The 22678-nt window shown below is 46.8% G+C and overlaps 8 protein-coding genes across 8 annotated transcripts; 4 read left to right on the plus strand and 4 right to left on the minus strand.

Moving 5' to 3' along the window:
- Positions 1 to 375: 375 nt before the first annotated feature.
- On the plus strand, positions 376 to 1801 carry Triagg1_1656 (uncharacterized protein; the record flags this gene model as incomplete). The annotated part of the gene is made up of 3 exons (XM_062895750.1): positions 376 to 622; positions 736 to 1551; positions 1611 to 1801. 3 exons carry the CDS (start codon positions 376 to 378, stop codon positions 1799 to 1801), a joined length of 1254 nt encoding a protein of 417 aa, XP_062759195.1.
- A 204-nt stretch (positions 1802 to 2005) lies between these two features.
- Positions 2006 to 3792, minus strand: Triagg1_1657 (uncharacterized protein; the record flags this gene model as incomplete). Its single annotated transcript, XM_062895751.1, has 2 exons — positions 2006 to 2788; positions 2845 to 3792. The coding sequence occupies 2 exons, from the start codon at positions 3790 to 3792 to the stop codon at positions 2006 to 2008; spliced, it is 1731 nt and encodes a 576-aa protein (XP_062759196.1).
- Positions 3793 to 6744: 2952 nt separating this feature from the next.
- Triagg1_1658 (uncharacterized protein) lies at positions 6745 to 8319 on the plus strand (the record flags this gene model as incomplete). The annotated part of the gene is made up of 1 exon (XM_062895752.1): positions 6745 to 8319. The coding sequence occupies one exon, from the start codon at positions 6745 to 6747 to the stop codon at positions 8317 to 8319; it is 1575 nt and encodes a 524-aa protein (XP_062759197.1).
- Positions 8320 to 9365: 1046 nt separating this feature from the next.
- Triagg1_1659 (transcriptional regulator family: Fungal Specific TF) lies at positions 9366 to 12255 on the plus strand (the record flags this gene model as incomplete). The annotated part of the gene is made up of 5 exons (XM_062895753.1): positions 9366 to 9591; positions 9664 to 9945; positions 10330 to 10646; positions 10702 to 11187; positions 11251 to 12255. 5 exons carry the CDS (start codon positions 9366 to 9368, stop codon positions 12253 to 12255), a joined length of 2316 nt encoding a protein of 771 aa, XP_062759198.1.
- Positions 12256 to 12434: 179 nt separating this feature from the next.
- Triagg1_1660 (uncharacterized protein) lies at positions 12435 to 13477 on the minus strand (the record flags this gene model as incomplete). Its single annotated transcript, XM_062895755.1, has 4 exons — positions 12435 to 12815; positions 12885 to 12991; positions 13098 to 13328; positions 13411 to 13477. 4 exons carry the CDS (start codon positions 13475 to 13477, stop codon positions 12435 to 12437), a joined length of 786 nt encoding a protein of 261 aa, XP_062759199.1.
- A 479-nt stretch (positions 13478 to 13956) lies between these two features.
- Positions 13957 to 14634, plus strand: Triagg1_1661 (uncharacterized protein; the record flags this gene model as incomplete). The annotated part of the gene is made up of 1 exon (XM_062895756.1): positions 13957 to 14634. The coding sequence occupies one exon, from the start codon at positions 13957 to 13959 to the stop codon at positions 14632 to 14634; it is 678 nt and encodes a 225-aa protein (XP_062759200.1).
- Positions 14635 to 16129: 1495 nt separating this feature from the next.
- On the minus strand, positions 16130 to 19543 carry Triagg1_1662 (uncharacterized protein; the record flags this gene model as incomplete). The annotated part of the gene is made up of 3 exons (XM_062895757.1): positions 16130 to 17383; positions 17441 to 17934; positions 18031 to 19543. 3 exons carry the CDS (start codon positions 19541 to 19543, stop codon positions 16130 to 16132), a joined length of 3261 nt encoding a protein of 1086 aa, XP_062759201.1.
- A 762-nt stretch (positions 19544 to 20305) lies between these two features.
- Positions 20306 to 21214, minus strand: Triagg1_1663 (uncharacterized protein; the record flags this gene model as incomplete). Its single annotated transcript, XM_062895758.1, has 1 exon — positions 20306 to 21214. The coding sequence occupies one exon, from the start codon at positions 21212 to 21214 to the stop codon at positions 20306 to 20308; it is 909 nt and encodes a 302-aa protein (XP_062759202.1).
- Positions 21215 to 22678: the final 1464 nt, after the last annotated feature.

Below are 22678 nucleotides of genomic sequence, written 5' to 3' on the forward strand. Positions count from 1 at the left end.
GATGAACTCATTCTCCAAGGTCAGGTGCCAGTCAGCTCGGTTGGCTCGTTACCTTTAACACACCGACGAGATGGTGTCTCATTACAAATAAATAACACTTCAGAGCAAATACAAATTTCATCGCGCACATGAAGAAAGTCGGTGATCGGCAAGGGTTTGTGAGCGACACATAATATGCTCACGTCTGATGCTAAGCTGTGCAAGGGTATATTGCGTAAACGTAGTTGCATCTGACGACAAGGTCTTACGGCGAATGAAAGTAAGGTTTGAGCATAGAATAAGAACCTGGTCTCCCCTCATCCTGAGGATGTCGCGAACTTGGGAGACTTTAAGACCCATTACATCTTGACTTGATTTGTTTTACTGACTGTTGCCATGAAATTTACAAATATTGCTGCCTTTCTGTCGACTCTAGTCAGCTTTTCCGGCGCCGATCCAACGAATAACGTCTTAGAGCCAGCACCTCGGCCTGACTATGATGTGATCATAGTTGGAGGGGGCCCTGCAGGCCTCAGCGCAGCCAGTGGCCTGGCCCGTGTTCGCCGAAATGTTTTGTTGATCGATTCAGGGGAATACCGAAATGCTCCTACTCGGCATGTACATGATGTGATTGGGTTTGATGGTAGGTCATCTCTCCACAGAGACATGAATGCATATATGCGCATATAACGCCCGTGAAAAGCACAAATAAACACACAAACAACCTTGTATAAAAGCATACCAACCGATAGGCAGGGGTCACGCCAGCATACTTTCGTTGGGTGGCACGCAAACAGATTTCGAAATACGGCACTGCCAACTTGGTAAACGGCACCGTCACCAAGATCCAGCCAGAAGCGAATAATTCGTATTTTACAGTCTCTGCTGATTATCCTGGCGACAATAAACTCACATTCACCGCACGGAGGGTTGTTCTCGCAACGGGATTGCGTGATTTGCTTCCGTCTACACCGGGACTCGTCGAGAACTGGGGCAAGGGCATCTATTGGTGCCCCTGGTGCGACGGGCATGAACATGCAGACCAGCAGTTGGGCATATTGGGGCCTTTGGGGAAAGGTCCAGATTCAGTTCGCGAAATTATTTCCCTTAACCGAGATATTATACTATTTGTCAACGGCACGGATACACCTGAGCAACGGGCTGCCACAGAGAAAGGGTTTCCTAAGTGGGAGCAGTATCTGAAGCTGCACGATATAAAGATTGACAACCGAATTCTCACATCCATCAAGAGGCTTTCCAATGGAACGGTCGGAGACGAGGATCCTAGTCTACCATCCCATCCCGAACATGATCTCTTCCAGCTCAATTTCGAGACTGGAGAGCCGGTACTTCGGGCCGCTCTTTTGACCAATTTCGACACGGCGCAAATGTCCAACTTGGGCGAAGAGACTGGCGTGGCTCTATATGGTGGGAAACTTGCGGCAGATCAATCTCGTGGCATGGTTACGAATATTCCTGGTATATTCGCCATTGGAGATGCGAACTCAGACAATGTGACAAACGTCCCGCATGCCATGTATAGCGGCAAGAGGGCCGCTGTTTACATTCAGGGTAAGCTATATACCGAGGGAATCCAACGTATCATGATGCTGATTTGACTTTCTTTTTAGTTGAATTAGAAACCGAGAATGCGGAGGTAGAAACTGAGAGGGAAGAAGTAGAAACCGAGAAGGAAGAAGTAGAGCTACAAGTGGTGCTCGCAAAGCGAAATCTCCAGGATCATATGAGAGCTTTGTGGGAGCGAATGAATGTGCCGGGTGACATACTCTATGCGGGAGAGTTTGATCAATCATTTAGCTGATGAGAAACACATTGTACATAATTTTTTTTCAAAAAAAAAAAATAGATACAGGGTCCTCAAGGTAACAGACTTCATATATACACCACAACTCTTTGGGATGAGGATACGGTCTATTCATCGCAAGTTGCCTTCCTCAGGCAATACAATCGGGCTATACGATATAACCATAGACTATCTGTTATGCAATCCTTGTTATTTTACATCTTATAGAACAAGACTCTCCGACATGGTGCTCTCTGGGCTATTGGGATGTTCTTCATCATGAACGTGCCACTGGTTGAGCATGCGTCGAGCCTGATCGCGCTGTGAGTCTTCCAATGCAAACTGAGCAACGATGGCCAGAGAAAAGTTTGTTCGGACAGCATCTCCGCAAAATGGATTGATCATGCTAAGATACGCCGAGGCATTAAAGACCCCCGTGGCATATGCAGAAATTGCGGCCACATGCGCATCGACATCTGATAGATGATCGGGACCGGTGGCGCTCGGGGGCCTCGAGAGAGAGATGATGAAAAGAACTGTGTGGAGGATCATGTGAGTAGCACTGTATATGGAAATCATACTCGAGGTGAGCGTTTCGTTATTGGCAACCATCCAGGGCCCGGATAGCGGAAGGACGGAAGAGGGAGAAGAGACGGTCATGTAGGCGTTTTCGGGGGTATATGAGCATTCTGGACTCAGTGTGATGACTTCGCAGTGCTCTTGTTGGAAATCGAACCACCATCCTTGAAGCCGTGCCAAGAGAGTGTTTACCCTTTCCTCGATGTCTGCTTTACGAGCTGTGGAGAGGTCGTGAACCCGATTTACTGAGTATCTCAGCGTTGCACCCCTCTGATTCATGTATGGAAGGCGAAGCGCTTTGGTCAAAGAGAGGAGGATGTCGATGAGCCGGTCGTAGCATATCTTGTGCTTCTGCTCAAAGGGGATAGATAGCCACTCTGGCGAGGAGAACCTGGCAGATCGGTTGTTCATGATGGAGTAAAAGGCCTAAACAGAAGTCATGTTAGCGTCAAAACGCTTGGAAACAACACGCCAATACTCACCTCTCTGACTCTCAACGAGCGCATCACGCTATGTGCGAGTCCACTGACGCATTGTTCCGGCCCTCGTTTCTCCAGCATCTCGGTGGCTGCCGCATGGTGAAGTAACTCCGCATCTGAACTCCCGCCTTGCAATGCTTCGTAAAAGGAAAACATTATTGGAACACAAATTTCTGCAATTTCCGCTATACATGGTTCTTTGGATGCCTGAGTCTCCTCCGATACCGGTGTCGGCAGAGACTTTTTTGCTGGCGATTTGAGTATGGTAGCACGATAAGTCTGTATTCCGGCTATGTACCACCTCACGGCAGCTATCTTGGCTCTTATATCATTATTGGTGACGGCATGATATAGTAGTGCTGCAGCATGCATTGCATATCTGAGCGAGGATGGCAAAGCATTTGTTGCGGCTAGGTGGGGGAGCTCGAGAATCCAGGATTGTGGCCTGAAGGAGGAATAGTTCCGACGGGAGCTGATGATGAGCTGGGCAAAGTTGCCGACGAAGCAATATTCGTTGTAAGCTGAAGCGTCCAGCTCTGGCGGGATGTTGATGCTGTAATTATAATCCGTGCCAAAGCACTTGTCGTCGTCGAAATGTGAGGCATGCTCTGTACTTGGCTGGTATGTTGTGCCGCCATCGATGGTCCCGCTTTCATCATCGTTTGTAAGAAGATCAAGGTATGAGATTTCTCCTCCAATGCCTGTTGTACAACTACAAGAGGCGGATGAGGTTGCGGTAGAAGTGTTCCCTTCGCTTTCTGCCGAATTGCCTCGTTGCTTTGTTGCATCATCCGTCTCTTCGCTTTCTTCCATCCTACCATGTTGCTTTGTTGCACCATCTATAGGGAGAAGTTTCTCTGTTTGCTCCTTGACAGATTCTTCCGTGTTGGCAACCCTTCTCTTCTTTTTCTTCCGCGGCAGACGTGATTTGCAGGCAACTTTCTCTGTCATGTCAAGAAAAACTGCCCCGCGAATTGCTCCGGAGCACGGGAGCCCGAAACGCGCACATTTCCTACAGCATCCGGCTCTCTCATCACACTGCAGCAACCCAGTGAGTTTTAGGTATTATCAAATGATGACAGAAGCGCAAAGGGCGTTGTATTCACCTTGATGCGGCGTGAAATGCACTGCTCACAGCCTTTGCTGCGTGGTTGGCGGCGTGCAACCACCGTAGACATTGCGAAATGGAAAGCTGCTCAAAACCTTTGGCGATATCTTTGATATGGCTGCTATGGTGTTTGTAGAAACTCCTCCAGTGTTCTGGTTGCTCTTCGTTGCTCTCTGTTTCACTGGTCCTCACAAAGGAGAGAGCACCAGATCTTATACAGCACTGGTCTCGGGTTGCAACGCAGGTTGTAAGCGGTGTGTTGGTGGGTATAATCGTCGATTGCACATCTCAAGGTGACTGCACACGTGGCATGACACCGCGAGCCCATTCAATAGCCCATTCAGTTCTGGGCAAAGAGTTGCAAAGAGAAGCATTGGAGAAGATTAAAGCTTCACAAGCCAGGTTCCCTTGGTGAGCTCGGTGGGGGAACGCATGCTGAGTCCCTATCAACTAGCGAGACGCCACAATGCTGACGCCTCTTGGGACTTCGGCTGTCCAGGATGTTTGCCCACCTTACTCCGTCTCCGTATCGCGGGCTAAAGCCGAGCAGCAAAACGGACTATAAGCCATTTAGAACCATCGTTTCGGTAGCGTTGAAACTAGGCAAAATCCCCGCTGTAACCAAATGCTGTGCGCTATAGTTTATGATCACGAACAACTCGAAGACCACGCTTCAACAACACGTGGATAACTGATAGTTGTGCCATTGTTGTTTTCATGTTTGCACATATAGACTCGAGAAGAGTTGTGGTAGTTGGTTGCGTCATGACATGAGGTGTAATTGTAGTATTTGCTGACTATGGCTGATTACGCGGGGGGCAGTTCCTAGTTTTGTGGATGGATGTGTGTTGATATGGGCCCCTGCATATGTCGGAGTAAGGCATTCTCCCGATGGATATAATCGGGAAGTTAAGGGGCTCTACTTGACTTCTGTTCTGTAACAGTATCCATAAGGACAGTAACAAGGAAGTCCTCGAGTCATGTCTGATCCTCCCTGTCAACATCATCCAACTGAGGAACCGTAATAAGCTTATATTAACACTTGATAAACTCATTCTAGAATATCCTCAAGAAGATCTCCGTCACAGAATCAAAGTTTGTCAATAATGTGTTGTTGCGCTTAAAACTGAGGAGGGTAATGCAAAAACGCAAAGATATTCTTCCGATGTGGCGCCAAGCGAATGCACGAATTTGCCGCTGGGTAAATCGTATGAGAGATGAACTATAGCTTGGAACACCCTGGTAATGAAGTGACACTTGACATGCTTGGATCAGCTTACGGACACCTATTCGAATGGCTGTACGAGGTTAAATTGCGATAACTGGTACCGCCAAGCCTTACCAAAGCATATTTGTAAGTGGCTATAAAAGGAAACTGTAGATTCATGCAAGAGTTTGCGCTAGACTATCCACCAGAGTAGTCAGCGATTATAGTCAGGAGAGCCCCTGAGGTTTCCGAGATATTAGGTCGGCTGGGTTTTGTCGACAGCAGTAGGTATCAACATTCCGTCTCCTCTTCCGAGATATACCGCCAAGCGTCGTTGAAATCAGCAGCGTCTGGTTTTTCTTTTTGATGGCAGGATAGATCCTGAAACATATTGGAGACAGGCAACCGTGCCATACTCATCGCTCTGGGCTGTATCGGAAAGGAAGATCGCAGCAGGCTTCGCATTGTTATTGTTGTTCGGATATAGGAGAGGTGATAGAAAGACTCAGGACGCCGACAGAAATCTCAGCATGTTGACTTGAAAGTAGATATCCATTGGCATTCCTGTTTCGAGAAGGCCCACGGCTATACAGGAGGAAGTTGTGCCTCGACGAATAGTCCGTTTCGCCATAGCCAGGAGACCAGAACAACTCTTCCCTTGGGAAAATTTTCTGCGCCTCGCCTATTTATCGACCAAAATAATTTGTCATATCAATGTCGTGAGGAATGTGTCGATACGAGCAACAATATTTTCCGCGGCTATTCTTCTCAAGTACCGAGGTTGTTTGTGGCTGTGGCCAGCTCTCCCTGGGATAGTCCTGTTAATACCAAACGAAAACTGTCGACATTTCCCATGGACAGTATTCCGTGTCCTAACAGAAACACCCGCAGAGATTATGCTTCATTCATTGTTGACGAATATATTCAGCAGAAGAATCATTCCTTCGACTGCGATTTTATAAGTTTTTGAAAATAAATTGTCCGTTGTTCGTTGTGGTGCTAATATGAGTGACAGCTCATGGTGGAGTTTCGCCGCTGGGAATATTCCCGAAAGAGGAAATTATCGCGACACTTGCATTAGGTCCGGCACGGCTCTCACCAATTACCAAAGGCGGTAATCTTCCCTCGACTATCGTCTAGTCTGGATCAACTTCATTGACGAAAAGAGCGAATATCAGTGTTTTCCACCTAGTTATATCATATTCCAGCGGATTTGGATGCTACGGAAACCTGCAAAAGTCCGTATTTCGTGAAGAGGCGTAGCGAGGCTTCACGTGCGGCATTCGCACCATTACTAGTTACTGACGATGATTATTCACAACGCGGATCTTTGACGGATTTTAACTCTTTCTAGCATGGAATCAACATGTTTAGATGTGTCGTTCAGGAGTTCGGGACCGGTTTCGGCAAGCCATTGCTCCAATCTGGCTGGAGAAGCTTGCGTAGGTAGTGGACATGATGGAAAGAGCTGAAGAGAAGAAACAACATATAATATTGGTGATGCCCTCTCTAGAATTCAGATTTTCGCTCTCATTCAATTCACCAACTTCAATCTAACTCTGTCCTCTGAAATACTCAAACCACTAAAATGCCAATCTCGATTACGATGCGTCAGCCGCCCAGCTTCCGGGACAAGGAAAGCGAGCTGGCTATGCGTATCAAACAGCCCTTCAACGTCGTGGCGGTTGGCGATCTTATACAGATGGTACCATTTTCGAACAGAGATGATCCGGATATCCAAGCTCTTGTCCAGCTGATGCAAAAATCTGACATCACCTTTGCCAACAACGAGAACACCATCGTTGATCGCCTTACCTTCCGCGGCCCTATCGCCCATATGGAGGCAGACAAAGACGTTGCAGACGATTGGAAGAACATGGGCGTGGATATGGTCACAAGAGCGAACAATCACACCTTTGACTGTGGTGATCCTGGCCTTGTCCAGAATCTTGAACAACTTCGCCGTGTCGGTATTGATTATGTCGGTACTGACTACAACACTGTTGAGGCACGGCTTGCTCGCTTCAAGACTACGCCCAAGGGTATTGTAGGTTTTGTCGGTGTTTATTCCGAGACCGAGGATTACTCTCAACTCGTCGGCGTACCTACACGCGACCCGATTGTTGTAACGCCAGACCAGCTTGAACAGCTAAGAGCAATGCGGGATAGCATCATCGCTCGCCGTAGCGAAGTCCCCAGGCCGCTTGGTATGCCTAAACCAGATCCGGAGGGATCTGTGCTTGTTTTTGGACGACAGTTTCGAGTTAAGAACGCCGGTGCGGAGGCCGACGAAGAAGTGGCCGGCATCAAGAAACGCTTAGAACACCATCAGGGATCGAAAGGTACTATTACATACAAGAACAACTCGCTTCGTTTGAATGTTTCCCACAGTGTTACTGCGGAACAAATGAAGCAACTCCGAGCCATCGCAGGTGTCGAGGCAAGCGATTCCGCTGAGACCCTTGAGGCCTTTGATCTCCGTTTCCGAGTGGCCCCCAAGCCAGGGGAGTACGGCTACGAGATGGAGCCCCAGGACTTGCGGGATGTTCTCCGTGAAGTCCGCTCTGGAAAGCAATTTTCTGATTTCTTGAGCGTTACTATCCACTGGCACCAGAACCGATTTTCGTTCCAGCACTACTCCTTCGACCACTACCCGGCCGATTATCAGATCGACTTTGCTCATCAAGTCATCGATAACGGCGCCGATTTCTTCTTCGCACACGGCGTCCACACTCTCAAAGGAGTCGAGATATACAAAGGAAAGCCAATCTTTTACGGCGTCTCCAATTTTGTCTTCCAAAACGCCCAGTTCCGCTCGTGGCGCGATGATGCGGCTGGTCGAGTTCCTGCTTCACTGGAAGGCCCTGTCGTAGGAGACGGTGAGATCAATGAGAATCGTTGGGCTTGGCTGGATGCACCAGAGAACAAGGAAGCTCTGCTTGTGTCGGCGGATTACGCCGAAGGAAAGCTGTCTCGAGTTCTTGTCTACCCGGCTGATCTGGGAAGAACGCACCGCAACGGCTCTATGATTGGCACGCCCACAAAGCCCGCTCCTGAAGTTGCCAATGATATCCTCAGCCGTCTCTGTGAGTACTCGCAGCCGTTCGGCACGAAGATTAGCATTGAGGATGGAGTAGGAGTGGTTCACATTCCATCCGAGTAGAATAGGCTCCCGTACCCCGTAGATCTGGCAGGTTTTGGGCACAGAAATAAGCAGACAACCAGGACTAGTTCTCCAAAATTCCAGAATTAGATAGAAATTGAGTCCATCAGCAACGTATTCAGACAGGGTTAACTTAATTGCCACAACTTGTTTCTGCGCTATGACAATCTACAAATCCTAGGAAGGAAATATTCACGATGTGGAGTGCCTGTATATGGATAAGCATGCATAGACGCATTGCCGAAAGCCATCCGACATGCCAGGAATCCGCCGGTTCGTAACAGAGCTGTAGCTAGCCTTGAGATCGATCTTCATAGCTAATCGGGCATATGCAGGCGACTGAAGACACTAAACCTAGACCTGTTTAGAGTAAAGAAAGGCACCGCGTCTGCCTAAAAAATTGGAATTTTGACCTAATTGTTCCAAACTGTAGTGAGAAAGTGAAGATACTGCGAAACTAAAGACGAAGGAAGGGAGGAAGGAGGGAAAAGGAGAACAAAGGTGAACCGACTATTGATAAAGACTGATGTTATTGTACACACACAACTGCTGGCGTAATCACCATCTCATGGTGCCGAAGTCGTCATCTGGATTACGAAGAAAGAGGAAAAGTTGTCCCAACAGATAATAGGTCCAAATACATTAATACCACTGCTAGACGTAGGCTCATGTCTACGTAATCTCCGACTTGAAACCTAGATGTAGTTAAATTGATGATACATGGACCTACGTAAGAGTCATCGTGTGCGAAGGATTAATGAGGACTGCGTACCCGCTTTTGGAAATATAAGCCTGAGCGCGCTAAAAGACTCAAAACGTGACTCTTTGGTTAGTTCAGCAGTAGTCATCAATGCCGAAAACAAAGCTCATCATGCCACAAGCCTTGAAGTATCACCTACTTCTATATTAACCAACAGTTGGGAACCGCCGGTTATTCTTCACTATAAGCTCCGTTGCGGTTTAGACAACTCGACCAACATCTGGACGGCCAAACGAGTTAAGCTCTCTTTAAGCCGAACAGAGGGAGATGAAATTCACCGACCACCATGTCAACAGCTGACCCGGCAGTGCAACCTCTTGCTCTACAACCACCTGCGAAGCCCAAGAAGCCACTGTCCTGCATCTCATGCAAGGTCCGAAAACTGAAATGTGACCACCAGAGACCGGCCTGCTCTCGATGCGTGCGAATCGAGGCCGAGTGCATCTACCCAGAGGCTAGACGCAAGCCGACTCTCCAGCGAAATAACGTCAAGGAACTGGAGGCTAGGTTAGGTATGACTTACACATTTATGTCATTCAGACGTCGGATTGGTTGAAATAAACAACGCTCACATGCTGTAATAGCCCAAGTAGAAGGGTATCTCAAGCAGGCTGGCCAAAGCAGTCTCGATGTTGGCAAAAGCAATCTTCGTGTTGACCCAGACAGCGAAGATGTCAGCAAATACCAACACAGTGATACTGAAACAGTTGGGGATGATGAGGAAACCGGCCTTGATGAGCAGATTACTCCTCCTGATGACTTGTTGACCCAGAATGACCCATTTAGTCGAGACGAGACTGCCGACAGAACGACTCAAGAATCACGGTTGTCATATGAAACGACGGGCGTTGACGACCAAAATAGCAGTACTTTTAGTAATCGCCAACTGGTAGATTTGGGCATGTCAGAAGCAATACCGCCGTTTGAAGTGATAGAAGAGTTGTGAGTTGCAATTTCACGATATTTCTCGAGGACGATTTTGCTCACTTAATGGAGGCACAACTCTTTCTTTTCCACACAATATCACTATATGCCGGCAATACACTCGGGTAGATATTACAAAGACTTTTATGGCGCTCCCTTGAGGAAACCGCCAATGTGCTTGCAATATGCCATTTGGGCAATGGGCGCTTTGTGGCATCCCAAATACGACCGGGTGTCCGACATATTCTATCAAAGGGCCAGGCAATATGCCCAGGCTGATGAAATGAAGGCAAGACACAAGTGCAAATCTCTAACCCATCAAATAGCTAACAAATACAAGGACGAAGGAGAACATTTCATCACGATACGGCATGCTCAGGCCTGGGCACTCATCACTTGCTATGAAGCCAGAGCCATGCTTTATACTAGGGCGTCCATGAGCGCCGCCCGATGCTGCCGCCTGGTACAAATGATGGCTCTTGATAAGCTCGATATCTCAAACGATAATGGTCCGGCAACCTTGGTCCCTCCAATTGACTGGACCGAGTTGGAAGAGCGAAGAAGGGTCTTCTGGGTGGCCTTTTCAATCGATGCTCAGGGAAGCATAGCGACTGGCTGGCCTAACCTCATCCATGCTGAAGACGTACGTCGCCTCCATCAAGACCAACTTAATCATACCACATACTGAACATGCGTAGATCATGACCCGACTTCCAGCTAGCGAAGAAGCCTTTGCTTCTGGCCAGGAAGAACAAACGCCCTATTTGGACGAAGCTCTGAAAGGCGCGCCCTATGGCGGCTTCAGTGCTTCGCTCATCCTTAACCACATATTGACAGCCATCATGTCTCATGTCCACCTGATAAAGCCATCTGATCACCCTGAAGATATCATGAACGGCACGTTTTGGAAAAGGCATCGTCGCCTAGATAATCAGTTGTCCTGCCTATTTATGTTTATGCCAGATAGGTTCCGCCTCCCCGAAAATCTACGAGACCCTTTGGCTACCTATATCAACTTGAACTTTCACGCATCTGTTATATGCTTGCATCATGTTGCCCTCGAGACTATCGAGAAGAATCAACTCGATGACTCTTTAAGAAAGGACAGTCTATGTCTCTTAAAGAATGCTGCCGAGGAGATTGTCAGCATTGTTAAGATGACGTCTCACCGTTCATCGTTATTTGTAAGAGCTTTCCTTTTCCTTCCAGCCTGCTTTGACTGTGCAGCTAACTAATGGAGTACACAGAGCAACCCACTATGTGCATTCTCGCTGTATTGTGCTACTACGGTATACGTGTATTTGGCCAAGCAAGACCCATCGTCTGAGATAAATCCCGCCGACATGTCCAGCCTGGAGCTGATCATCAATGCCATGGAGGCCATGGGACGCATCCACATGATTACATGTGCATTTTTACAGCAAGCGTGTCTCGACATTGATAACAATGGTCTCTCTGGAAGAATCAAGCTCCCGATTCTCTACCAATATCGCAATCTCTTCGGGGGGCCGGCTTCAAACATTCCGCTACTAGCACGAAGCCCAATCTCAAGGCACACGCAAATGAGCTCCCCATTGCCTGGGCGGCTTCCACTAGACAAACCATTGGGCCAGAGACGACCAATGCATCTGAGAATGACAAAATCGGTTCCATTATTGACTGGTGTAACAGCAAGTATGAGCCGCATGGGCATTACAGACAGCTTTCGCCCTGCTCTTGGGGCCATATCCAGAAATCTGACGCCTCAATCCACCGACAATGCACACAAAAGAAAGCGACAATATTCGAACTCTCAGTCATCTTCATCTCGAGTCAGTGGCTCAGTTGGAACGTACGCGGCCAATAGGCGCACCGAAGATGGAGAATCAACTGGACACAATGCGATGTATTCCTACATGGCAACAATGGGGCAACAGCAAGAAACCGTGGTGAGACCTCAGGACCCTATGATTGATGGGGATTTTATGGCCCCTGGTCAGACAGACTCGCCCTCCTTTTCCTATATATCGCTTGGTCAGCCAGTGGGCAGTGTGCTGGACTCTGGTGACAGCAATACCTTTCCCGGGGCAGGACAAGGAACCTTTTCCGATCATAATGAAGCCGACTTCCAGCACTATCAAACCGATACCCCCTTGAGATCATGGCAGCCCATGGATAATGAAGTGTTGACTTTTTCTGAAACTATGAGTTTTCCTACAGATACAAATTTGAGCGGCAATCCGTTGGATTTCTTCAACAATGACTTTACTTGATGATCATTTGGCCGGCGTATATATGGAGCTAGAAGGCATGGACATTGATTGGACTGAATCTCCACTCATCAACAGGAAGAGGATTATTTCTAAGCTGTAGACTAGATATCTTGTGAAAACTCCATTCTTCATCTCCATGTCCGTTCTCGCCTATGCATTTCTATGTTCTAGTCCGCTAATTAAATATGCTCCCGCTCTGTACTGAAGCAGCTGGTCATCGGATGCTTCAAACTATCTATCCTTGGAATAGGATCAAAAATGATATACTTCTGCTGAGCCGCGTTGCCATTCAATACGTCTACCAGACTGATGGTTCCCAGCTCCATCACCTGTCTTGTCCCTGGCCACTTGACAAAGGGATCATCTGTTACGTCCCCTTCCTCCGCTATCTGGACCGTCAGCTTAAACTGAACTGGTCCTTTGCCCATCATTTCTACAACCCCATCGTAGAGATAGTTCGAGCCTTTAGCAGCCGCCTCCTCGGCACTCAATTCTTGCACGCCTAACACAGGCTCGATTCGGTATCGGGCAAATGTTTCCTCCCCAGAAGCAGCAACGAACTTAAAGGTATTAACTACGAAGTGCCGCTAGTGTGCAAAACTTGCTGGAAATGTTCTTGGCAGCTGTACAAAATGGGCCGCCTTGGGATGGCCCTTGATATACTCGGTGATGGTGCCGTTTTTCAGAGCAGTGAAGAATTCAAGCGCCTCCTCGCCATTACTACCAGGGATACCATCTATACTATAAGCTAAACCATAGGGGAAACCATGTTAACTGCTTTTCTTCTCGATTCTAGTGCCAACGCTATCGAAGTAGCAGCGAGGAGGGATTCTTAGACAAACCAATGATATCCGTATGTAAACGACGTGGCGTCTCGGCTAGTTGAAAGCGAATAGCGAGACCACGATGATTACTGCGTGGGTCCGAGTCTGGGATATCCGGATTTCCTGTCGACGAAGGAAAACGGGTGATGATGGGAGTCGAGGGTTCGTTAAAGTGTTGCGCCTTTGAGAGTGTCTTTGCTTGCGGCGAGGGTATGAAAACACCTTTGAGGAGGATTCCTTTCGCATGACCTTCACATTGCTTCACGTATTAGTATAGGTGGCCAAAAGCCCTTCCATCAGAAGCCATGTATCAGCCACCGTAAGAATCTACCCTGGGCGAATGCCTGGACGAGGCCCAGAAAGTGACCGTAGAGTCTCAGCAAGCTTCCCGCCGACATCTGCAGCTGTGGGATCTTCTGGGAGAGGCATGGTTCAATTATTCATAGAAAATTAGGCTTTGGTAGGATTTCAATGGTATAAATAACGAACTACAACAGAGCCTACAACCAACTAACGCAAACTCCTAGCCTATTCATATATGTACTTCCAGCTTTAAGTACATGGAATGAAAGACGGAAATATTCTCTCTTCTCTGTCATACCTCTACAATTCCCACCGAGTTTCGTCAACATCAAGCGAAACCGACACCTTCGGGCTTCGGGCTTCTCTCTTCAGCGACAATTTTATGCGGTGGCGTCCATTCGTCAGCAACTCGTCAGCGAATCATGATCGTTTATGCTCTTTCGGCATTCGGGCTTGCCAAACAGCGAGTTTGGATCTGAGACTACCAAGAACAAACCTGTGTATAAAGAGGCAATGGATGAAATCAAGAGGTTGAAGAAATGAGTAGAATTCATTCATCAACAAGTCAAGCAAAATGGACGCACAATTTCTATTAGGCAAAAAGATCATCATTGCAGGTGCAGGCATCTCTGGCCTCTCTTTCACTCTCGCAATTCGACAACTCTGGCCCGCGGGTTTGGAGCCTCCACACATTGTTATTTATGAGCGTGATTCCGATGCTGTGCCTCCTGGGAGAGAAGGCTACAGTTTGTCTCTAGCTGGCTTCGACGAGACGGGCGGCCTCTATGCAGCTCGCGATCTTGGAGTATTGGATGAGGTCCTCAACCACGCTACTCAAGGACTAGGGAATCAATTTGTCTTCAAAGTGTGGAACAATTCATGGACTGAGCTGTTAAGCATGAAATTTAAACCAGCGGCCGGTCTTCCTACTGCAGGAATCCGAATTGCAAGGAAGAATCTCCGAAAGGTCCTAACCAATGCCGTTGGGTCCGGCCAAATTAATTGGAATACTGCATGTGTAGATGCAGAGAAACTTGCAAATGGGAAGATTCTGGCTACACTCTCAGGAGACCATATACCGGCAGACAAGTCAACCACTGAGTGTGACCTCCTCGTCGTTGCCGATGGAGCTGCCAGCAAAATTAGATCAAAACTCCGACCGGATGATACGCTGCAGTACGCTGGAGTTATGCAGAAAGGTGGACTAGCCGTTTTCCCAAATAGCATACCACAGCCTGTTGACAAGAACTAGGGAATGTTGCTTTCTTCAGGTAGAAGCATAGCCTGTTTCCTGTCACCATATGACGAAACAAGCGTGGCATGGGGCATGAGTTATCGTGCACCAACTATTGAGGAGCCCTTGAACCTCAGCGGCCTCGAGGATGCTCAACAAGTCATAGATGATTGCAAAGAGCTTGGAAAAGGATTCACCGAGCCATTCCAAAGCATCCTCAACGCTACAGATCCTAAAGACGTGTCTCGACTAGCTGCTAGAGACAAGCAACCATTCAGTCATGACCTCTCTCTGGGGCCAGTCATCTTTATCGGAGACAGCAATCACGCTGTTAGCCCATTCTCTGGATATGGAGCTAGTCTTGCACTTAAAGATGGTTGGGATCTCTCAATGCAATTGTGCAAAGCAAAGTCTTTGGCAGAGGCGGTTAAGGCATATGATGCTATTAGTGTGCCACGGGCTAACAAGGTACTGAAAGAATCGCATCAAAGGATAGATATGGGCCATGCGACTGGTCTGAATTATCTGGTCAGCAGGAGTCTTTTGGGCATTGGAGGGTTTGTTTTAGCGGTCAAGGAGGCGATAGGTTTCTCATGAAATCGAGCGGACGATCCAGTAAGATGTTTATAGTAAAGGATAACCGCTGGATATTCAACCACAATGAGAATGGCCAGAGATCTTTGAATGAGTATTTCATTATCTACAATCGGTTACATAATTTATTCGGGGTTTGTTTGGCAGATAAAGATTTTATTTGCTATTGTAAATTTATACGAGCCTTTTTGAATCAAACCTTCACACACGGGAGCTCTCGTAACGTTATCCATCTATGGAGTCAGACAAGCTAACGGGTTGACGCAGAGCATCAATTTGTTAGGTCTGTAGGCTGCCGCATTTCACCATGAAGATGTGAATGTAGCATAACCCTATTATTTAGGCCCATCTCATTAAATTGTCTCATGTAGGAGAGGCAACGTAGTTAATGGTAAGCTCGCCATGGTCGTTAATGTTATTATCGCCGCTGTTGAAAATCACGGGAACACTTCCGCAAACAGTGCAGCCGTGATTGACAATGTCTTGCACAACCCCTTGATAAGGTCTCCGATGATGCCACCGGTGCCCCGAAGGAGAGCGCAAATACCAGTTCCAAGGGCGGATTCCCAGCAAGCAAGAAGGTGGTGCCAAGATTGCGATGATGCTCAAGATCGTTTGATGGTGAAGACTGTATGGTCACCTAAAGCTGGAGAAAGGGCATCAACTCAGTATCTATATGAATTTTCTCGACCCGGCAAGAGGCTATCATTGAGAATGTAGATCGTGTTTCGATGGCGTAGCTTGATTGGCATTCTCATTTATAAACCTAAATGTAGGTTTGGACAGCGATAGTCCATATTAGGTTGGTGCGGTACGCCAGTATAATATTAGCGGAGACATCGAAATATGCTTCACGACAGAAGATAAATAGCGAACAGAATGTAGGGATATGTTATGAGAATAAGGTACCTATAGCCGTCTATTCCGATGTAATATTGATCAAATCTTGTGCCAATGCTGCAATCTTCTCACAGCTTTCTTCATATGAAGCGCCTTTTAACTCACTAGTACAGCCATCAAGCTTCTTCCACACCTCTACGAATTTTCCACCAGTATCTTTGCTGCTACTGCAGCCAAAGGCCCGGATGGCTTTAACCATGAACTCGTATTTGTGTAAGTTGTCGACATGATTCTTGGTGAGGCCAGCTGAGCCAAACATGCAGCCAATGTGAGTACAGTACATAATCAAACTGGCTAAACCAGCACCCAGAGCTGTTGCGATAGATGAGCCTGTATTGTGCTCACTCGTTTGTGAGTTTTCGACGCTTTGTGTCGACATGAACTGTTGTTGAGCAATTTCGACACCGGGAAATATAAAATCAAGCTTTTCAGGAGCGCCCGCCCAACTGTAAGGCAAACCGGATGGTTGGGCAGCGCCGATTTTTATAAGTGAATCAGAACGACTAGCCGCGGGATATGAAGTGTCGTCTGCGTGCCCCAAGTCCTTTGAAGAGCACAGTATAAGTACAGGCTTGGCAATTGCACGTCGAATAGCATTGTTAAAAGCAGTCAGCATATCTCCTTTTGGCTTCGCCACTGTCCACGAGATTGATATAATGTCCACACCGCGGTCGACTGCAGCATTGATCGCGTCGATGGCCGATTGCGGATCAATCGTCCGCTTATGGTCTCGATTGCTAGTCTTGAGGCGAATGGGGTATATCTTAGCCATTGGACAGACACTGCAGATCATTGTGGCCATAAGAGAGCCGTGGCCGCTCTCAGACGCGTGCCACGGCTGAACTCGATCGCCCTCGTAGCCAAATGTACGACCTGGGAGAATGTGCCCAACGAGATTCTCCTGAGTGGTATCGATACCATCATCAATGACAGCAACAATGATCTCTGGAATATCTGGGTTGACTGCCACTGCTTTCTTTGTAGCATCTACCGAAGATGGTCTCAGACGCTCACTGACGATCTTCTCCCAGACATTGAAGATACGTTCTGCGAATTCTTCTGTGGAGTTCAGCCAACGGTGAGAATGCTGGAGGATTTTAGGAGCTCGAGTTAAATTATTAACAGAGCTTCCTTTAGATGGCGATAATTCACCGAACATCTCATTGCGCCCATTCTGGACCTTGACGATGAAATACCTATTTGTGAATTGCTCTTTAAGCCGATTTCGGAACGTGTCAATGTTCTTGTTCATTCGATCTTTAGATTCAAGTGTCTATAATATGCTTAGTGGCATGCAACACTAGAAAATCTTTCAGACTTATCGACTCACAGCATCGGGGATGAGGTCGACCATCGTGAGCTTTTGCAACTTTGGGAGACCCTGGGGCTCACTCCACGCACGCAGCACAGAGTTATTGCCGTTCCAATGCAGGACAAGCTCTTTTAGATCATTGCTTGCATTGAATATTGTCAGAGGGTCGATATCGGGCTTATTCCAGTCAAGCACTTCGATGTTAAAAGGGCTCAGGGCTCTTTCAATAACCTCATCCGAGTGCGGCATTTCAACATTGTCTCTGACGATGACTTTTAAGATGCATTTTACCTGCTTTATCTCCCCAAGCCAGCGGAAAAAAAACTCCAAATCGGACCGACCACGTCTGCGTACTTTGTGATCTGTGTTGCTGTGGTCGTTTTTTATACGAACGTCTGAAAAGGCGACGTACTGGAGGACCTCATCGAACTTGACGTTATCAAAGCTTTCAGTAAAGGACAATGCATCGAGCTCGGGTCTTTGACACTCGTAGTCGAAACACAATTGAATATCTAAAAGAGTAATAAATGTTATTATGCTGCCGACAGCCGATCGCAAATTATTCGGTAGTAATTGCATTGCTTAATGTATCTGGACGAAACACCTACCTTGGGGATTTTTACCGTACAATAATTGAATTGCCCTTTGGTGGGGACGTGATCTAAGATATTGCTTCTTAAGCTCCATCTCAATCTTCTTTGACCAGTCATCGCGTTCATGCTTCCGCTCCTCAATTGTTTGTCCATGCTGCATCGGTTTCTGCTGTAAAGTATGTTTTCGTTGAATCTCCGAGTTCGCTGTCGGACCGTTGTCATCTGTCAAAGAATCTCCGGGTGGCCCAACGACTGTCCTCTGCTCTCGATGTTTTGCGGCACCAGGCCCTTCTTTCTTCTGAGTTGAGTTTGGCAAACTTGGCCCTTCGTTTCCCCCTTTAACATCTTCATCAGTTTTTTCTTCGCGAATGGAAGGCTTAGATCTCTCCTTATCAGTATTGGACACGTCTTTCATCGCTTCCGCCTTGGCGACCCATTCCTGCTCTCTTACATCCAGAGTACTTTGGCCTTGAACAGCCCCCCTCACTTCTGGGGGTTTTCCCTCAGTTTTTACTTTGTTGAGTGAGGAGGGGTTTTGTCGAATTGGTTGCGTTAAGATTACCGTTGGTCTTTCCACAAAATACTCTCTTGTTTTGATAAGATGTTGATAAACTGACAAGCGGCTATCATTTGTCAGAAGATCCAGAACAGCTTGTTTTTGGGTAATGAGCCTTTTAGGCTCCCCTTTCCGGAGCAGTATCATAATGAGCTCGAACTGAGCTCGACTGCTTTTACCGTAGTCGACCGCGTAGTGCAAAGGTGTAAAGCCGTCTGAATCGCGAGCGGCAATCGCAGCCACCGGTGCTCTCCGCACTATCCGATTAAGAATTGCAGGCGTTATAGCCGAGGATTCTGTTCGCAGTGCATAGTGCAAGGGATTCTCTTCGCGGTCATCTTCTTTGCACTGAACAGCTAGTGCCTGTGCAAGCGGATCATCGCGTCTCTCCATTTCCTTCTTGCCCTTCGTCGCGTTTTCGGTTACATCTTTACTATTATTGCCGTCATCCTTTGCATTTGGTTGTAGCTTACATTTGTTGATGATGGTGGTGACAAGCAACTGATCGCCTTTAACCATAGCCATATAAAGAGGCGTCGGGCCGCTGGTGCTGCGGTTCTGGACAAGCTCTGGATATCTAGCCGTGATGTGGGAGATGGCCTCGCAGATGCATTTTCTTTCTGGGCCTCTTTTAATGATGTAGCTTTCGACAAGGAGATGCAAAATGTTTTTCCCGTCAGAATCCGATGGTCTGCTAAGGTTTGGATTATCCGTCCATATTTCTTCGACGATCTTTGGGTTCTTCCAATCGAGTTTGCCGGGCACTATAGCCTTGCTTTGAAAGTCCGTTAGAAAAGTTTGGATCGGATAATCATTGATTTCTTTGTATTCATCGTCATCGTAGTCTTCAATCTCTTCCCCTTCGTCTTCTTCATAGGCTTCATCCTCATGGCGGTCTTCATCGGATTCGAGTCCATCATCGTTCCCAATTTGTTCTCCAAGCTCGGCCTCAGTATTTGTGAAGTCATTCATCTTAATCCCGTAGACCTTTTTAGAGAGGGGGCTGAGACAAAAGACTAGCGAAAGATGGCGAAACTATGTTGTCAAAGAAATATTTTGATTTCAAGGATCAATTCTATTGGGCGTGGTGATAGATAAAGTTATTTGTACTATTGCAGCTACTGTTGACAGGTTTAGATATAAGGAGTGGTTTTTCTTGCCTCTGGTCTAGTTTAAGACTCCACGCAATAACTATCCTAGAGCACCGATTGACTTTCTTGGGAACACCATTGGCCAAAGATAGAAACAATGATAGCGTAAAAGAGTTGGGTAATAGAGCAGGAGATTGGTTGCCTGACATCACCTGCATGACGCAGATGGAGAGCCTTACTTACAACCTACCCGACCCCCGCTCACTTCTATAGGTACTGGTACCTCTGATCATGGTGTATTGTATTGCCTGTTGATTAGTTGTCGTGCAGATTATCATATGTGCACCCATAGGCCGATTGATAATCTCTGAGTAATGTAAACCCCCATGTGTGGTGCGATTCGTATATTGCAACTTATCTAGATACCTGTAAGCATTACATGAATATCCGCTTATCAATACAGGTATTTTTCTCCTTTGTCACGAAGGGGAAATTAAAATCAGAATATATATTAACGTTCGCTAAGTAACGTCATCATCATCGCCTGAGAAATAGGACGGTTGAAACGGGTGGTTTCGTCCCTTGTTCGCTATGTGTCATCTTTCCAATATTAACGTATAGTCAAGACAGCTATTTCCCTTATTTATTGTTTAATGACATCCCGCCTTACAGTAGTAAAAGTAACATCTTGAATACTGGCAACATTAAAGCTCCCTAGGTTGCCAACGTCGTACTTCATCAAGTTATTTGTCGGTGGCATTGTGGTGTTAAACAAAATCGGGTCATCAACCTCTCGGCCACCTATGAGCTCTTCCATGCGTGTTCTAAAGTCCGCTTTGGTGTTAAGCTTAACTGTGCAATAAAAGTCATCGTCATTTCCTCGCTTAAGCAGAACGCCGACCCTCATTGCGACTGGCACTCCTGTCTTCGTTGTTGCGTTCTCAATAAGCGTCCACGATGCAGCATTACAGGGACCAAACGATGCACCGAGACGGTCGATAGAACCTATTACACGCGTTGCATCTGTTGTTTCCTCGTTGATCCTTTTTTCGATCTTTACTGTACCCGACAGTTCAGCTCCCGCAATGCCGCCACCAAGTTTTACCTCAGTGCCATGTGTGAACGATTCAGTACGGCAAGTGGGCATAAGGGTGAAACTATCGTTGAGAGAAATGTCGAGAACTTCAGGGTTTCTACGGTGACGCCCCGTGGAGTCGAAGAATTTGAACTCAATGCTAGCCGAAGCAATGCGTCGTGCACGTCGCAGCGGATCGAACCGAAAGAGAAGGACAAGAAGGGTGGCATTCAATCCTGGCTGCTCTGGGCCCCATTTTCCATGAATTATATCGACACACGTGCATTTGACGTAGATAGCCCCCTTACGCTGGACTACGTTCGATCGTTGATACGGGGAGGCGATATCGTTTTTCAGGTGAAATCCAGAGTCTAGATCGCCTTTCTCAAAGAGGTCGAATTCATAGCTGATAGCGCCGTCTTTGGGACAAATGAGAAAATCATCTTCAATTTCTGAATATAATGTTTGTTCCGTCATGACGCAGAGTAAAAATGGGTTTCTTTTCTGGATAGGTATCAATTGATAGAGGCATACGGCCAGCGTTATCCATTTTGTGCAGGACTTCCTTGGGTTTTAAAGTAACTGACTCAAAAAAAAGAGACGTCACTAGGTATTCACGCAAGACGAATTTTATTCTATTACCAAGCCCGACGTCCTATGAATGCTCTTTGAACAAAGATATGCTTGCACCTGTATCATACGTGCAGATTATACCACTCGGCGTGGGTGTCCAACTAAAGTCAGAAAATGAAGTACCAGTACCAGTTCTCGAATCGGCCCGAAGGCCACCACGAGGGTTGCAACAGCCTCGTCTCTCAATATCGAGAACTGCATCATTATCAGTAATGACCCCCACAGTCTGCGGCGGGGTTCCATATTGTATTGCCAGGTAGAGATGTCCTACTCGCCACTTCAGCCGGATAGGGGTGGGGGTTAATCAGGATGGACTACTATGTATGATAGGTGTTGCTACCGTAAATCAGGGAATACGTTAGGAGGAAAACCCAATGCCAATATTACCACAAACTATCACCCCTCTAAATCAGTCGTATGCAAAACCATTTCGATTTCGAGCAACGTCCTACTCAATCTTATTTCATCATGTCTGAAAGTGTCGACCTCGGATCAGAAGTAGCAGATAATCGTGATGATGTGTTTAGTAGCGCAGGTATAGTATCAAAGGGCAATATTGCGCTTGCCAATAAAGATAAAAGCCAAGAACCAGCAGCCGATAGAGAAGCTAAGAATAATTTGCAGCAAGAGGTGGAAATGGAGCCAGACACAAAAAGCTACGGTTTATTAAAAGAATATTCTCCAAAAATATGGCAAGAATACGAGTATGTAGATTTCAGGGTCTACTTGTCCATAATGCAACCGCTGACACTTCATCCAGTGTAGTCGTCGTCCATGGTATCCACCACACTCGATGGACAACCGAGGATTGGCAGGAGGGCTCTGGATCCAAGTCTAGTACTTTATGGATTTCTAACTCCATGGGATTTGACAATGGGAGAGTATTGCATTTCCATTATCAAATCAATGATCCATGGCCCGGTGTTTTGCACCTAGAGGGGCTCACTCAAGAAGCACAAAAGTTGCTAGACGGCCTTTCACAAATGAGACGAGAGTTCGACGACTATTCCAAAAGTCTAGGATACTCTTCCAGAGTTTGTCTCCAATAATGGTGCACATTTGCTTGCACAAGTCATAAGTCTAATGTATGTTTGGCTTTACAGACAGATATGCGTCCCATAATCTTCGTTGCTCATGATATCGGTGGCATTATCGTTAAAAGGGTATGCAATTCATGTGAGATTATTGTCTCAAACTCCCTTTCTTTCTCTTGTCTCTGCCATATAACGTTTCTATTGACTTCAAATATCATTGAGCAAGGCTCTTTATCTTGCCACGATAAATCCGGCTAAATATAGAGATATTCCT

Source organism: Trichoderma aggressivum (assembly GCF_033847375.1).
Source record: "Trichoderma aggressivum f. europaeum strain CBS 100526 chromosome Unknown scaffold_004, whole genome shotgun sequence".
NCBI classification, from domain to species: domain Eukaryota; kingdom Fungi; phylum Ascomycota; class Sordariomycetes; order Hypocreales; family Hypocreaceae; genus Trichoderma; species Trichoderma aggressivum.